Source organism: Stegostoma tigrinum, chromosome 6 (genome assembly GCF_030684315.1).
Source record: "Stegostoma tigrinum isolate sSteTig4 chromosome 6, sSteTig4.hap1, whole genome shotgun sequence".
In the NCBI taxonomy this organism is placed as follows: Eukaryota; Metazoa; Chordata; class Chondrichthyes; order Orectolobiformes; family Stegostomatidae; genus Stegostoma; species Stegostoma tigrinum.
The window spans coordinates 92559467-92577448 of record NC_081359.1 but is presented as its reverse complement, the minus strand read 5'-3'; the positions used below and the strand labels follow the sequence as shown (position 1 = coordinate 92577448).

General features: G+C 43.4%; 2 protein-coding genes across 6 annotated transcripts in view; both read left to right on the top strand.

The window, feature by feature from the left end:
- Positions 1 to 16323, top strand: part of LOC125453238 (BTB/POZ domain-containing protein KCTD21-like) — a 32840-nt gene extending 16517 nt beyond the window's left edge. Inside the window, exons 1-3 of one of the 5 annotated variants that reach the window (XM_059646768.1) lie at positions 7458 to 7572; positions 11496 to 11863; positions 13126 to 16322. In XM_059646768.1, coding sequence (XP_059502751.1) covers positions 13148 to 13882 — 735 coding nt within the window. In that variant the 5' untranslated portion in view covers positions 7458 to 7572; positions 11496 to 11863; positions 13126 to 13147 and the 3' untranslated portion in view covers positions 13883 to 16322. Of the gene's footprint in view, positions 1 to 7457; positions 7573 to 11495; positions 11864 to 13125 lie in introns of those variants that run through there. The other 4 variants (XM_059646769.1, XM_048532555.2, XM_059646770.1 and 1 more) reach the window with 4 other exon arrangements.
- Positions 7456 to 9390, top strand: lipt1 (lipoyltransferase 1). Its single transcript, XM_048532553.2, has 2 exons — positions 7456 to 7572; positions 7666 to 9390. Exon 2 carries the CDS (start codon positions 7673 to 7675, stop codon positions 8801 to 8803), a length of 1131 nt encoding a protein of 376 aa, XP_048388510.2. The 5' UTR covers positions 7456 to 7572; positions 7666 to 7672; the 3' UTR covers positions 8804 to 9390.
- Positions 16324 to 17982: the final 1659 nt, after the last annotated feature.

Genomic DNA, 17982 nt, shown 5'->3' with positions numbered 1-17982 from the left:
ACGCACATTTCCGCACCAAGGCCACGGGAGTGATGACTACCTGTAAAACAACCCCCTCCCACAATAGCACATGTCCTCCCCTTCACTACCGACCCCCATTCCTGGTATGTTGAATTTCCCACTTTCACCACCCTTTGTCCCTTCGGCAAATAGGGTTCACGTTTCCAATCCCTAGCATTGATTTTTCCCGGTTCCCAAACACAGCAGTATCCCCTAATATCACTCCCCTATCCATTGATGTTCATTGGTTAAGAAAGGCCTCAGTCATCATATTACCCAATTCTCCCACGTTTCTCATGATAACCAATGTTGTTCAGGACTTTGGAAGATTCTGACCACAGATTTTCCTCCCGAGAGTGCAATGAAAGTCAAAAAATGTCAATGAACAGGAAAAGTGGAGAACGTATCCTAGTTCCGTTGAACAAAGTATAATAACAGTGTGGCTTGACATCCAGAACTATGGTAGTAGGAGCTGTTAAGAAATTATCCATGGATAGAATTTTCTTACTCCTGGGTAATGACTTAGCTGGAGGAGAAAATTCAAGTGTTCTTTCCACATGATTCCCTGTTGGGAAATAGTAGTGATGCATTATGGTGTTTAATGTCCTTTAGACTTTCCATAGTTGCAAACAGTGTTTAAGATGATGCTGTGGTTGTTTGGGACTATTTACTATTCAGCAGAGAAAGGGTTGTTTAAGTGGGTCAGCTGGATGAGTCACCTTGAACATCTTGTTCTCTGTTCTTAAATGTTTGGAGCCCAATGTTAATGTCTGCTCTAATTTTTTTCTTAAGTTCATGTAAGTGAATCATTTTGATGAACACCACCGGGGAACCATAAATGAAAATAACCAAATTTACTGAATAACTGTCAAATCAGGAATTTGGCAACAATGTTTCACTTTTTATAGTTTTCACTTGAGCATGGATCCAAACCAAAGTAATTTAGGTGAATAAGGAGATGAGCAGAGCACCTTTTAAGACTGAGGAAGGGTGTCTTGATGGGAAAAAGCTTAATAGTGAGTCAGGCAGAGTGTATGGATATAACTTCCATTTCCCAGGTCAATGTTTCAGTCTCCAGGCACATGGCTGTATGATTTGGAGGGGAATTTGTCTGTGGTCCTCCACAATGGGCTTCATCATGACAGGGTGGGTAGAGGCCAGGGTCTGACTGACGCTAAGTGCAAGCCTTCACATTGGCAAAGATGTTGTGGGCCAGATCAAGAACTTCAAAGAAATATGCTGTCCAGATTGGTTCCAGCAATTTGTTCAAAGGTTACCTCAAGCAAACATTATGGTGAGTCAAATAAGCCCTGCACTCACCTATGGTGCAGCTGAGGAAGAATTTGCAGAGGGTGACCAATGGTCAGGCACAACAATGGCCAGAACAACAAGAGGCAGCAGCAACCTCAGTAAAGTAGCATTTGTTGCCAACCAGGGGTGAGTGTGACAGCAAGCAATTGCACACAACTGAATCTATCAAAGGCAGTGCAGCTATCTGCTAATGTCTGAGAGGTAATGCTGGAGAAGGCTTATATCGTGGATTTCTGTCACCATGTGACAGCTTGTTCACAAAGAATGAACAAAATTCACCATGCTTGAATGCATATTACCATCAAAGCAATTAACAAACAAAAGTACAATACACATGCCTAAAGCAGACTCAAAGATTTATTGAAATTGTTTTCTACTACACAATTATTAAACACATAACCTTGTGTCTTTAGAATGTATTAATCTTTATTTTCCTACCACTATGCCTCAGTGTAGCCCTGACTGTCCCAGCTGATATAGAGGCAGCCGTCTGGCTGCAATAAGACATCTGAGCTGAACTGGGCAGTTTCTTTAAAAGAAAGTCTAAAAATTTTAGCATGGCTTAACCATTTCTATAATTTGGCAAACAACACATTCTGTTTTGAACCCACTTAACTACCTGATTGGAAGTGAGGTTTCATTCCCAAAACTTTATCACGTATAATGGTGCTGACCAGAGAATCAGGTTTGGAATGCAGGAACAGGTTTGCAATATAATTAGGTTACCACACACACACCTTGTCCCTGAATTTGAAGGCTATTTTTAGAAGAATTGAAGTTTTCCAAACACACATAGTTGAGAGTTAGCAGGATAATGAGGACAGATAGAAGGGAGTTAAGGAATTTGGTTGGGAGAAAACTCACTGGTGGTAAATTGTTGTCAATTGGATATTCCTACTTAAGAACTTTTTCCACCATTTTTATGTTTGCATAACTGATAACCACCGTTATTGTTATTTCATCTTTTGTAATTTGAGAATCTTCACTAGAAGAATGCAGATTTGTAGTGCTGATTGAGCTCTAGGTCAATTCTGATGCCCAATAGAAACCAATAAATTAACTTGAAGAGAGACAGATCAGTATGCAGACAGTATGCTTGGGAACTGCGGAGTAATTGAAATATATTTAGATAAGTTGTCCCCCATAAATCATCTAAGAAGCAGATATCCTCTGATGGTCCAAGGCTTACAGCACACTAGCCTGCTAAAGGTCTCCTGAATAGGAGCAGTGCATCCTTCTAGGCCTAGGGCTGCTGGAGTTGATGGGTCACTGTCAGAGAGGAGAACAGCAAACAGCAGCCAAGAATGTTCAATCCACTCCTGTAGATTGTTGGTTTGGGAACTTCAAATGCTTTGGCTTGTTGGGCTGTTCAGGTGATTTTGTAGCATGTAATGCACTTCTATTTCCACCTGAGTTTGTTTATCTGGGCTTAACTGATAATGATATTGCTTTGTGAGTACTGATTCCAACTTCATGCCTAAAAAGCATAGTGAATCTCTCCAGATTTCCTAAGAAACCTTAATAGATCTTCCCATTGTTCTGAAACTAAGGACAAAAATACAGTGTCTAAATGCCCCAGCATGTTACCTTGGGCTAGTTGAATTGTAGGAGGTTCACTTTCTGAACCATCTACCTCCCTTCTACTTCACTCTTCTTGTCTCTGATCTTCTCTACTACACTTACAATTTGAGATTTTTGCTCTTTCTTATCTTTCTCTCTGAAATAATAACACTTCAGTATATTTACATGACATAACCAATTCTTCTTCCAGAAAGGTTGATGAGGGTCAAGCTGTGGATGTGGTGTATATGGACTTCAGTAAGGCATTTGATAAGGTTCCCCATGGAAGGCTCATTCAGAAGGTCAGGAGGAATGGGATACAGGGGAATTTAGCTGCTTGGATACAGAATTGGCTGGCCAACAGAAGACAGCGAGTGGTAGTAGAAGGAAAATATTCTGCCTGGAAGTCAGTGGTGAGTGGGGTTCCACAGGGCTCTGTCCTTGGGCCTCTACTGTTTGTAATTTTTATTAATGACTTGGACGAGGGAATTGAAGGATGGGTCAGCAAGTTTGCAGACGACACAAAGGTCGGAGGTGTCGTTGACAGTGTAGAGGGCTGTTGTAGGCTGCAGCGGGACATTGACAGGATGCAGAGATGGGCTGAGAGGTGGCAGATGGAGTTCAACCTGGATAAATGCGAGGTGATGCATTTTGGAAGGTCGAATTTGAAAGCTGAGTACAGGATTAAGGATAGGATTCTTGGCAGCGTGGAGGAACAGAGGGATCTTGGTGTGCAGATACATAGATCCCTTAAAATGGCCACCCAAGTGGACAGGGTTGTTAAGAAAGCATATGGTGTTTTGGCTTTCATTAACAGGGGGATTGAGTTTAAGAGTCGTGAGATCTTGTTGCAGCTCTATAAAACTTTGGTTAGACCGCACTTGGAATACTGCGTCCAGTTCTGGGCGCCCTATTATAGGAAAGATGTGGATGCTTTGGAGAGGGTTCAGAGGAGGTTTACCAGGATGCTGCCTGGACTGGAGGGCTTATCTTATGAAGAGAGGTTGACTGAGCTCGGTCTCTTTTCATTGGAGAAAAGGAGGAGGAGAGGGGACCTAATTGAGGTATACAAGATAATGAGAGGCATAGATAGAGTCGATAGCCAGAGACTATTTCCCAGGGCAGAAATGGCTAGCACGAGGGGTCATAGTTTTAAGCTGGTTGGTGGAAAGTATAGAGGGGATGTCAGAGGCAGGTTCTTTACGCAGAGAGTTGTGAGAGCATGGAATGCGTTGCCAGCAGCAGTTGTGGAAGCAAGGTCATTGGGGTCATTTAAGAGACTGCTGGACATGCATATGGTCACAGAAATTTGAGGGTGCATCCATGAGGATCAATGGTCGGCACAACATTGTGGGCTGAAGGGCCTGTTCTGTGCTGTACTGTTCTATGTTCTATGTTCTATGTTCTAAATCAGGAGTGTTTACCTGATAACAAGTTGTAGAGCTGGATGAACACAGCAGGCCAAGCAGCATCAGAGGAGCAGGAAGACAGACACTTCAGGCCTAGACCCTTCTTCAGAATTCTGCAGAAGGGTCTAGGCCCGAAACATCAGCTTTCCTGCTCCTCTGATGCTGCTTGGCCTGCTGTGTTCATCCAGCTCCACACCTTGTTATCTCAGATTGTCCAGCATCTGCAGTTCCTACTATCTCTGAAACGTGTTTACCGGATACATCACTTTATTAAGCCTACTATCTACCATGTATGGATTACTGAATCTCATTTTTAGAGGTCACCGCTGCATTGGTAACAACACTAAAACTTTGTATCAGAGATAATAGGAACTGCAGATGCTGGAGAATCCAAGATAACAAGGTGTGAAGCTGGATGAACACAGCAGGCCAAGCAGCATCTTAGGACCAGGAAAGCTGACATTTTGAGCCTAGACCCTTCGTTAGAAATGGGGGAGGGGAAGAGGGTTCTGAAATAAATAGGGAGAGAGGGCTAGGCAGATCGAAGATGGATAGAGGAGGAGATAGGTGGAGAGGAGACAGACAAGTTAAAGAGGTGGGGATGGAGCCAGTAAAGGTGAGTGTCGGTGGGAAGGTAGGGAGGAGATAGGTCAGTCCAGGGAGGACGGGCAGGTCAAGGGGGCGGCATGAGGTTAGTGGGTAGGAAATGGGGGTGCGGCTTGAGGTAGGAAGAGGGGATAGGTGAGAGGAAGAACAGGTTAGGGAGGCGGGGAGGAGGTGGGCGTGTTTTGGGATGCGGTAGGGGGAGGGGAGATTTAGAAGTTTGTGAAATCCACATCGATACCATTGGGCTGCAGGGTTCCCAAGCAGAATACAAGTTGCTGTTCCTGCAACCTTCAGATGGCATCGTTGTGGCACTGCAGGAGGCCCAGGATGGCCATGTAGGGCACTGCAGGAGGCCCGGGACGGACATGTCGGGCACTGCAAGAGGCCCGGGACGGACATGTCGGGCACTGCAAGAGGCCCGGGATGGACATGTCGGGCACTGCTGGAGGCCAACGATGGACATGTCAGGCACTGCTGGAGGCCCGGGGTGGACATGTCGGGCACTGCAGGAGGCCCGGGGTGGACATGTCGGGCACTGCAGGAGGCCAACGATGGACATGTCGGGCACCGCAGGAGGCCAACGATGGACATGTCGGCACCGCAGGAGGCCCGGGGTGGACATGTCGGGCACTGCAAGAGGCCCAGGATGGACATGTCGGGCACTGCAGGAGGCCAACGATGGACATGTCGGGCACCGCAGGAGGCCCGGGGTGGACATGTCGGGCACTGCAGGAGGCCCGGGGTGGACATGTCGGGCACTGCAAGAGGCCCAGGATGGACATGTCGGGCACTGCAAGAGGCCCGGGATGGACATGTCGGGCACTGCTGGAGGCCAACGATGGACATGTCAGGCACTGCTGGAGGCCCGGGGTGGACATGTCGGGCACTGCAGGAGGCCCGGGGTGGACATGTCGGGCACTGCAGGAGGCCAACGATGGACATGTCGGGCACCGCAGGAGGCCAACGATGGACATGTCGGCACCGCAGGAGGCCCGGGGTGGACATGTCGGGCACTGCAAGAGGCCCAGGATGGACATGTCGGGCACTGCAGGAGGCCAACGATGGACATGTCGGGCACCGCAGGAGGCCCGGGGTGGACATGTCGGGCACTGCAGGAGGCCCGGGGTGGACATGTCGGGCACTGCAAGAGGCCCAGGATGGACATGTCGGGCACTGCAGGAGGCCAACGATGGACATGTCGGGCACCGCAGGAGGCCCGGGGTGGACATGTCGGGCACCGCAGGAGGCCCGGGGTGGACATGTCGGGCACTGCAAGAGGCCCAGGATGGACATGTCAGGCACTGCAGGAGGCCAACGATGGACATGTCAGGCACTGCAGGAGGCCAACGATGGACATATCGGGCACTGCAGGAGGCCAACGATGGACATGTCGGGCACCGCAGGAGGCCCGGGGTGGACATGTCGGGCACTGCAAGAGGCCCAGGATGGACATGTCAGGCACTGCAGGAGGCCAACGATGGACATGTCAGGCACTGCAGGAGGCCAACGATGGACATATCGGGCACTGCAGGAGGCCAACGATGGACATGTCGGGCACCGCAGGAGGCCCGGAGTGGACATGTCGGCACCGCAGGAGGCCCAGGATGGACATGTCGGGCACTGCAGGAGGCTCTGGTTTCACAAGCTACTTTTTGCCTCTCTTCCTTTTTGAATTAGGGTGTCACATTGGCAATCTACCAATCCTACAGTACTACTCTAGAATCCAAAGATTTTTAGAAAATTACAGCCTCTGTATCCAACTTTGAGGATAAGTGTTCTATTTTCTATTAATTCTATTTTCAGACATGTTTCCACACAATCAATAATACTGTATTGAATGATTCTTCAAAATCTGGTCTCAGTTTTAAATGTGCTAGTTTGATTGCATGTTGAGGTTTTCCCACTACCCATCCAGTGTGACATGTTTCACAGAACCACACTACATCCTTATGAAGTATTCACCAGATAAAATGCCTCTTTATCAATGTTTGACCTTTCAGTACTCCAACATTACCTGCCATAGGAATTTCATTTCCTACTCACAATATTTCCTTATGATATTTAGACAGTACCATTATCTGGTGAACAGCCTCTTCAGCAGATCTGTGAGGCTGGTCTCCATATTCTTCCCCAAACTTCGTTTCTAACATAATAATTCTTTCAGCCCCAGCTTCAGTGTGAGCTCACTATGTTAACCTACTTACATGCTGGATTTATTTTGAGCCACTATCGTCCTAATCACTTTTTCTGAATTATCCCCATCCTTAAAGAAAGCTATATTTGATTATTAAATTTGACCTCTGGTGATGGATTTTGTTTAGCCATTTCTCAAGTTACCACTTAAGATGGAAGCATAGTTTGATCTCTTTAACCTCATTCGGACTTTGTCATTACAAGCAAAGCTATAATATAACTTTGGAATTATGGAATGTGATCAAGTTTCCGTCCCAGTCACAGAAGATAGGCCCTCCCAGAATCCATAGGAGGGTGCAAGCGCTGTATCAAACCTACAGAGAGGCTGCTCTGAGGCACCTCCTTGTTGTAGATGGCGCTATGTGTGATAGAAAGAGTGGTGTTTATCAGCAGTTTCCTCTCGCAGTGCAGTGACCGATAGAGCCCGAGGATTTTGGGCCGAAGGAGGGCGGCTTAGCTCAGGCACAGACTAAAGTTCAAAAGGGGGAATTAGGTGAGTCAGTTTTTGACATTCGGTTTTCTAGGCGCAGCTGTTGGTTGCCCTTGTGTGTTGTGGTTAGTTTTATTGTTAGGTTATGTTTTGCAGCGGCGGGATGCCCTTGCTGAATGTTGGAACCCGTGCAGTGTGGAGAACTCTCTCCCGTGCCTGGTACACCACTCTGGCCGCTTTGGATGAGTCCCGGGGCGGCGGCGCTTTGCTCCTCAAATCCATGTCTACTGATATTTACGAGAACCTGGCGCTGGAGGACTGGTTACACGAGTACGTGCAGTCCCGAGATCGGCATGTACTCCTGCTCTGGAGGAATTGCCCCACCGTGGTCATCGGTCGTCACCAGAACCCCTGGCAGGAATGCAATCTGAAACTCATGAGGGACCGAGGCATTCAGCTGAGCCGGAGGAGGAGTGGGGGAGGAACGGTGTATCACGACCTGGGAAACATCAACCTGACCTTCTTCACCTCCAAGAAGAGGTATGACAGGCGTGGCAACTTGGAGTTGGTTATCTCTGCTCTGAAGAGGATCCGACCTCAGCTGAACGTGTTAGCCACGGACAGGTGTGACCTGCTACTCAACGGAGCCTTTAAAATCTCAGGCACTGCATCCAAGATTGGAAGGACATCTGCTTATCACCATTGCACCTTGCTGTGCAACTCTAACAGGCTTCTTTTGTCCTCTGTCCTTCACTCACCCTACCAAGGTCTAAAAACCAACGCTACCCCCAGTATACCTGCCACTGTGAAAAATCTCTGTGATGTGGATCCCACTCTAACTTGTGATCTATTAATGGATGCTATTGCAGTGGAGTACGCAAGGCGCCGTGGCTGTCAAAGCAAAATTCTGCTAGTGGATCCGAAAGACAATTTGTTGCTACCAGGGATTAGCAAATTTACCGAGGACCTTAAAAGCTGGGATTGGATCTATGGAAGAACGCCCAAGTTCAGTATCAGCCACTATTTCTCTATGGACCCGAATTTACCTGGGGCAGAAGTTGAATTGAACATGACCATCAATCATGGCAGAATTGAAAGCTGCAATATAAAAATATTTTCTGATTGGCTACCATCCTCAATGTGTGATCAGTTAGCTTCAGACCTCATTGGCAACAAGTTTTGCCCAACTGAAACACTGATTTTGGCAAGTGCCCATTTAAGGATTTGTTCCCAAGACAATGAACTGTGTACCAAATGGAATGCACTATGTGAGCAAGTTATGGCAATTATGTAATTCTTGCTCTTTGTTTTTCATATCAATTCTCCACATACAAACTTGAATTTAGCATTCTAAACCTTCCAGGTGGTAACTTTGTAAAGCGAAAATATGTGGTTTTTGTTTTGTGCAACTTCAATGAAAAATGACTTTTACAAAAATGTGTTTCTTTTTATTGTAATCTATGGTGCTAGGATAGTAAAGACGGCAAAAAATGTCTCAGGCAATATGAAGTTATTTTATTTAGTAAACATTGAAATAAAAGTGGCCTGTGTGGATGATGGACAAGTCAAAAATCTACTGTTAGAAATATTTGAATTCATCAATATAAATTAAGACATTGGTGTATGAAATATTAACAATACAGTGTACAAAGTATAACTTATTTTTGTTGTATTTGAAACCTTTAATAGTTGGAAGGTGGATTGTTGTGGTTCAAGAGTAGAGCTCACGACAACTTTCTCAAGAACGCTAAGGGATGGCTAATAAACGCCAGGTACACCTATATACCATGAACAGATTTAATGGGGAGATGTACTAGTAATGTAACTGGATTATTAATGCAGAAGCCCAGACTTATGCTCTGAGGAAATGGCTACAAATCCCACCATGAAAAATAGTGAAATTTGAGTTCAATAAAAATCTGAAATTAAAAGCTAGAGTAATGACAAGCATATGTTGATTGTTGTTAATAGAAAATAGTAGGCCATTTGGCCCTTCAGGGCTAATCATCTAACTCAGTACTTTGTTCCCACTTCCTGCACATACCCTGTGATCTCTTTACCCAACTCCTTTTTTGATTTTTGTTTTATTTTTGGCCTCAACCACTTTCCGTACCTTAGTGTTCAACAGGCTCGCCACTCTCTAGTTGAAGAAATTTCATCTCAGCCCAAAATGGTCCCATATCCATAGACTTTGATTCCTGGTTCCGGACTCCCTGATCATCAGGAACATCCTTCCTGTCTACCCTGTAAACAAGACGTGCAGGTGCTGCAGTCAGAGTCAATACAGTGTGGAACTGGAGGAACACAACAGGTCAGGCAGCATCAGAGGAAAAGGAAAATCGATATTTCAGGTCAGAACCCTTCATCAGAACTCTGGGCTGGTCTGAATGTTGCCTGGAGTCCACAGGGTATGAGCCAGCTGCGTAGGCTCATACTGAGAAAGGAGATGTAGCTGTAGTAACTTTTTTTTTCAATATATGGTTGAAGACTCATGATGAAGGGTCCCAACCCAAAACATCGACTTTCTTGTTCCTCTGATGCTGCCTGACTGGGTGGAGTGTTCCTCCAGCTCCACACTGTGTTTACTCTGTTTAGACCTTTTTAGAACTTGGGAACAAAAACAAGTTGCGGGAAAAGCTCAGCAGGTTTGGCAGCATCTGTGAAGGAGAAAACAGAGTTAACATTTCTGGTCCAGTGACCCTTCCTCCAAACTGTTCTAAGGAAGGGTTACTGGACCCAAAATGTTAACTCTGTTTTCTTCTTCACAGATGCTGCCAGACCTGCTGAGCTTTTCCAGCAACTTGTTTTTGTTCCTGATTTACAGCATCCGCAGTTCTTTCGGTTTTTCTTTTTAGAACTTTATAGGTTTCTATGACCTTCCCCCACTACCCCATCCCCCTCCCCCGTTCTTCTAAAACCCAGTGAATGCAATCCTAACCAATCTAGTCTCTCATCATAAATCAGTTTGGCATCCCAGGAAACAGTCTGATACCCATCTCATTCACTAATATGTTGTAGGGAAGGAAATCTGCCATCCTTGCTTAGTTTGGCCTATGTGTGATTCCAGACCCATAACAATGTGGTTTATTCTTAACCATCCCTCATAGGCCTAGAAGTCATTTAGTTCCAGTGCAATAAGGGATGGGCAATAAATGCTAGCCCATCTGGTGACATCAAGATGCCATGAATGATTTTTAAAAATTATAATGATAGGGGATAACTGAGTATTATGCCTGAATAGAGTAGTCAGTTTTAAATTTAACTAAGAAAGCATTGGAGTTATGCTAATCCACTTGCTACATATTTCTGACATTTTGATTCTCTAGTAAAAGATTTTATCATTGTTAATTTTTTTTAATATTAGCTTTGCATTATTTTGGGCCCTGGTACTGAGTAAACGCAGTCAAATTGGATCTGAAACCAGTAGCACTATTGCTTGGACTTAGATTTCTCTTGTATACAAAAGAATTTTGCAGGTGAAAAGGCAGTGGGTGTTGGTAGGACGCTGATGAGGAAAACCGATGTGGCTAAGGGAACCAATGTCATTGTTTGGAGGAAAACGTGGTTCAAAGATGAATAACACAATAACAACAATGATAGCACATAACAGAACTCAGATATTTTGATATGAGTAACTGAACACCGCCCGCCCCCCCCCAACAACTGTCATTGGGCCCAAAAATGTAAACTCTGTTTTCTCCTTCACAGATGCTGCCAAAGCTGCTGAGCTTTTCCAGCAACTTTGTTTTTGTTTCCAAGTTCTAAAAAGGTCTAAACAGGGTAAATAAATCACTAGTGCACAGTGTGTGTGCTATCTACAACATACACTACAACAACTTGCCAAGGCTTTTTGACAAAACCTTCCAAACTCATGATCTGCGCCACCATTAAACAGAATGGGCAGATGGTGCATGGACACATCATTAGTTTCAAGCTCTCTCACCAATGACACACCATCTTGACTTGAAAATATATTTCTGTTCCAGCATTGACACTGGGTTGAAATCCTGGATCTCCCTCCTTTAAAAGCATTCTGAGAATAACCACCACAAGACTTGCAGTGGTTCAAGAAGGGGCTTCGCCACTTTTTCAACAGCAACATATGTTGGCCTTTCAGCGATGCCTACAGCCCGAGGGGAAGAAAGACATGACACCAATTCCTGTGCAGCAGGTTTATTTTCACATGAAATTATCTGAAGTGCATTCTGGGACAAGGAGTATCAAGACTACATTTCCCAGCATTCTATTTGAGCAAACCTTGAGATTGGAGATAAGGAACACCTGCACCACGCATTTCTTGTGTCCAGTTTCTACTCCATTTGCGTCTAACTTGGAATTAATTTTAATTAACTGGGTGAGTTGTTGCAATGAGGTGGCTGGGATAGCAATAAACTTTAGAAACATGAGAAACCAGTTTAAATATTTTCGAAATCTAAAATGTCTTAATGCTTTTGTGGTCTAGGGTGTGACTATGTTTGTTTGCTTTTGCTAATGTCATAAAGGCAAGAACAGACATTAAATGCAGGTTATTCCAGAATTTTCATGGACTATTCAACTGTATCTTTTGTTGATCTAAGTACATGGTTTTGAAGATTTAGTTAATTCTTTGAACTAAATCATTTTCAAAGGTATTAGTAAGATTAACGCGCATTGCCTATTTCAATTTGTTTTGACAAGCAAAGTAAATTGGGATCCATAATTTTAAAAAGTTTACTTTGTTTAGTGATGCAACAGTATTTCACCTTCTCATATCTTAACAAAATGTGTTTGGCTATCCCTGTTAGCATTGGAGTATCCTACTTTCGATTTATCATGAGAAGCACAGCTGTCTAGCAAAATGGTTACTCTGTAAGATCAAGAAATAGTAGGAACAGCTGATGCAGGAGAATCTGAGATAACAAGGTGTAGGGCTGGATGAACGCAGCAGGCCGAGCAGGAAAGCTGATGTTTCAGGCCTCGAAGGGTCTCAACCTGAAACGTCAGCTTTCCGGCTCCGCTGATGCTGCTTGGCCTGCTGGGTTCATCCAACTGTACACCTCGTTGACTCTGTAGGATCAAGTTTTTTTTTAAAAAAAGGTTTACATTCTATCAGTAGTTCACTGATTTTTATCTGTATGTATCAGTGAGAAATCAAGATCAGGAAGGCCCAAGGGTTTGCCCTGCTTCGTACTAACTGATGAGTCCAGCTCTGGTAGATGATGAGTGAAAGCTCAATGAAACCTCAGTAATTCTCTCACCACTTGACAGCAAGAAGGACTTGCAGCACAAAATTGTTCTGAATTAGGTACTAAATGGTAGTAGTATCCCTTAAATACCAAAAAGGGAAACAGAAAGTCATGCTGCCTTCATAATGAGTGTTTAGTGCTGAAGCTCACCACGCTTTAGGTAATTAATCCGTAACATAACAAGGAGTCTTTGGTTTCACAGCTAATAACTATCATTACTCTTTTTTAAAAAATACATAAAAGGCTTAAGAGCCTTAATGGCCTTCTCCTGATTTTTTTTTTTGTTGCTTTACATGATTCCGGATTATTGTTGCCAGGATGGAATAGATGATTTTTGAACGATGCTGTTTCTTTACAAGATTCCATATTATACTCTTTATTTTACTTACAGGGTTTAAGTTCAGGATTTCACCATGTCGGAACCAATAACACTGAATGTAGGAGGAATGTTATACACCACTTCCCTCATGACTTTAACTCGCTATCCAGAATCGATGCTTGGTTCACTGTTTATTGGGGATCTTCCGACCAGTAAGGATCAGCAAGGAAATTACTTCATAGACAGAGATGGAAAAATGTTTCGACACATCCTTAATTTCCTTCGAACATCGCATTTGGACCTTCCAGCTGATTTCCGAGAGCTGGATCTTCTGAGCAGAGAAGCTGATTTTTTCCAGATCCAACCTCTGCTGCAGGCTTTGCAGACCATCAAGTCCCCAGTTATACAAATAAAAAACAATGCAGTGCTTAACATCTTTCATGACTCACAGTCACATAATGTTGGCTCCTATACTGTAAAACTTGTTAATGTTCAAGTATTTTCTACATCTTGTGCCTTGTTGAATCTTCTCAATTCCAAATTCTACTATATCTTCAAAGGTGACAATTTATCTGTCGACAGTGATCTGGAAGATTTGAAATTCATTCCACTAGAATGGGTTCAAAGTGGCAGAACTAGCTTAGAAAAACAGTATATAATGGAGAATTGGAAAAGCCTGTATGCTTCACCATCTCATCGGCAAATCCAAAGCCTGGATATGTTTATCCAGCAAGTTATAAAAATAGCAGTCAACGGTGGATTCTTCCTTAATTCTATTCCTTCTGTTTCAAGTAACCCAATTATCCTGCATTTTACACAGGAACGATAATACAGAAAGCAAATTGATGTGGGTTCCCAATCTTTTGAGCTTAAAGAAATTAACAGTCTTTCCCTTGTTTCTTATATAAATCTTGACATATAATGTGCAGGATCATGAATATTAATCCTGTTTGTTGAATTCATTTACCATTATAGTTGAATTTGGCTGTTGGGATGAAACTTGTTGTTAGCTAGATTTACTTGAAGTACATTTATTTTTAAATAATATAGTGTAATGTTACATTTCTGACAGTGACTGAACGCTAACCATTGATTACTTTATGACTTTGTCTGGGAGTCACCACTGAAACTCATTTATACTTGTGCCCATCCTGGCAACTCATTCCCTACATTTATTTTACTAAATTAGTCTGCTTCTTGTTCAGTTATTCCTCAGAACTGTTTTGGGATGTTTCCTATGTTAGAGACTTTATAGCAATCAAGGACAAAACATTTTTGTTTTGCTGAGAGCTCCTGTGGAGATTTCCTTAATTTTTGGTGGTCACTTTTCCATTCTCATGAACTCATTCATTAGGTTATGACATTGAGTAGCAACAATACCTTCTATGTTTGTGTTAATATAGGGGTATGTGGACGCTCACAAAAGTAGAACTAGAAGAATCCACCAATATCCTCAATAATTAGCAACATTCCACTAAACTTAAAAGCTACAAACCACAAGGCCGAAACTCATCTCCTAGATTCCACTGTCATTAAATTAGAAGACAACAGGATTAAGTTAGGAACAAAAGATTTTTGAAAAAACTGACGAATTTCTACGCATAAAAATCCATCACTTTTAACACACCTTCCACACAATGGTGAAGACCTAGCCAATATGTTTTCATTGCATATGCACAAAACTGGAACATTTTAACCAAGCAGTTACAAACCTAGTCACTGCATCTTGGATCTCAATCTCGGATTTAAAGTTAACAATTTGCACAGCTTTCATAACAGTGGGATATACTCCATTTTTCCCCAAGTATAATTTATGCAAGGACTCTTACCAATTTTTATAGGTGCGCCACAGAAAGCATTCTATCTGGATGCATCACAACATAGCATGGCAAGTGCTTTTCCCAAGACCTCAAGAAACTGCAAACAGCCATGAACACAGCCCAGTCCATCACGCAAACCAGCCACCATACACTGACTCCGTTTATTCTTGCTGCTGCCTCAGGAGAGCAAGTAATGTAATCAAAGACCGCTTTGACCCCAGTTATACTCTCTACTACCCTCTTCCACTGGCAAAGGATACAAAACTTTGAATACACATATGAATAGATTCAAGAACGGGCTTCTTCCCTGTTGTTGTCAGACTTTTGAATAGACCCCTCAAATGTGAACGTTGATCTCTCTCTCTCTCTCTCTCTCTCTCTCTCTGCTGCTGTAAAACTGTATTCTGCACTTTGTATGGTACAATCTGCCTGTTTGGCTCACAAACCGACACTTTTCACTATATTTTGGTACATGTGACAACAATAAATAACATCCTTTTATGCAGACTTAGTAACTGTATATTAATTTGCAAGATATTTGTCACCTTACTGATTTAATATTTTCTTAGATCCATTAATTGAATAGTCCTTTGTTTATAGGTTCAAAACACCTTTACAGCCTTGTTCTCCTCACTGTTCACTGTCTCTCCCCACACCTGTTTGCAACTCTACTTTCAACCATGCACGGTTGCAACCTCTTGCTCTCCCCTCCCCACAGCTTTCTTCTGTCTGTGCCCCTCACATTGTAGCCTCTATTCCAGGCTTCTTGCAGCTTTCTCATCCCTCCACCCCATGCCATGATCTCCCTTCTGAAATCCTAGCAGCTAATTCCTGTTCCTCTGATGCTGCCTGGCCTGCTGTGCTCCTCCAGCTCAACACCGTGTTATCTCCTCCTTCCCAACCTCCTCTGGCAGTTCTTCCCAGCATGGACCTAGCAAAGTCTATATTCATAGGGTTATAGTCATAGTCTTGATTTTCCTCGTAAATTTTTAGACCAAATGATTTTTAAAAGTTCTGCTAAAAGAAATGGCACAGCTCAGTGGGTATCTGCACTACATAGTCTGGTATTAAACCACAGATTCTGTGGCAAGTTAAATGACATCAACCAGAAAATCAGTAGGGAAATTTTCTGAAGAAGGGTCTAGACCCGAAATGTCAGCTTTCCTGCTCCTCTGATGCTGCTTAGCCTGCTGTCTTCATCCAGCCCTACACCTTGTTATCTTTGGGAAACCACTGATGGTTCACTTAGTTGGTCAGCAGATCGGGACGGGAAATATAAAAAACCTGTAATAGCTCTGGCTTGGTTGATACTCAGCTCTGAGTCAGAATGTTCTGACTTCAAGTCCTACTTCATAAACTGAGCACAAAAATCAAGGCTGACACCCTAGCACAAACTGAAGGAGTCCTTGTATTGTCTGAGGTGCAATCTTTCAGGTAAGACATTAAATTGAGGTCCCACCTGCCTTGCAACAGAAAAGATCCCATGTAACAGGGAGAAACAAATAAAAATGATAATTCTTGAAACATAGCAGTCATTCCAGAGCTTCATTTTAAGGTTTACAAAGCAAGTTGGGCCAGTATGTATCATTCACAAGTTTTATTGAATCAATCTGGCAGTGGCTGTATTTCAAAGGAGTGTGGGAGAAAGGGTAAGGACACGTACTTTTCGACAACTGTTGCTGTAAGACTGAGCAAAAATCCACATCATTTAAAATACTGAATCAAAACCCTGAATTTTTCAAAACATTTAAAAAGGGGTGGCAGCTGGGCTGAGCTCTAGGAAAAATACACAATAATACAGCTGGCCATCTGTAACCATTGTTCAAACCAAAAAATACAATTCACAACTCAGCCCTAAGAGAACAAACAATCAGACCTAACACTCTAGACTGGAACTAACTTTTACACTTGGGGCTATATAACACAGGCATCTGAGAGTCTATACAATTACCAGATATTCAACTTTCGTTATTCATTCAATAGTCATTCACAGAGATATCGGGCATTCAACTTCAATCAAAGTACATCCATACATACTCTTAACTGTCAGGAAGCCAACTGACCTCAAAGTGAACACCACAAACACAATGGCAAGTGCAGATTTTGCATGAAGATATCAGGCCTGTAATTAGCATAACTGCAGGCCCCAATCTCAATGGAAAGAGCTACCTCTCAAACAGGAATCCCAACAGCGATTCTGAAACCTGTCGACACAGGCCTGTTCCACACCAGGGGAACCAACAGCAACCAACCACAACCAGATCTGAGAACTGACAACCTCCAAAAACCACCAACCCAGCTGACACCAGGAGGCCTCAGACAGATCCTGAGAATGAAAACCAGTCCGCAAAACCACCAAAAAGGGAAACCAAGCACTCATCATATAAACTGAATACACATTCCACTGCATCAATGGACTCAAACCAGCCTGAAGGCCTACAATAGTCCATAGATTTCATGGAGTCACTGGGTATGGCAAGCAGGAATGGCCATCCCTACTTCAAAATAGAGATAACAAGGTGGAGAGCTGGATGAACACAGCAGGCCAAGCAGCATCGTCCTGTTCGGCCTGTTGTGTTCATCCAGCTCTACACCTAGTTATCTCAGATTCTCCAGCATCTGCAGTTCCTACTGTCTTCTTCAAAACTGTGAATTTTCCCCAGTGGTGAGGTTGAACTCCTGAGACTCCAAAGTTTCCAACCTAGCCAGCAGGGAGGGGAAGGTGGGTGGATTACAGTGCAGGAACCCCAAGGGTAGGAAGTCTGATTAAAGTTTTCTGTGATTAAAACTGCTGTTTAACTTATAATGGTGTTTAACCTGTGTTTAATTTAATAATGTGTTTAATTACTGTCGTCTGTACAGTTTGTGTAAATTTCACTGTTTATTACATTTGCCTTTATTTCTTGTGTTATACTTGCCTTTTGTATTTAAATGCGTAGTGATTCTTTTGCCCTGAAACGCCTGTCTACTGCTTTCTCCATTCCACATCCCTAAATGAATCTAGTGTCAGAAGCAGCGATCTGGGAGTGATTGTAGAACCGCCTGAAAATCAGCAAATTGCTGATCGCAAGCCAGAACCCTACATTGCTCACTAACCAACTGTTGTCAC

What these genes read in the sequence shown, in the direction of transcription:
- lipt1 (XM_048532553.2), top strand. Translation starts at nt 7,673, where the DNA reads ATGCCCTTGCTGAATGTTGGAACCCGTGCAGTGTGGAGAACTCTCTCC.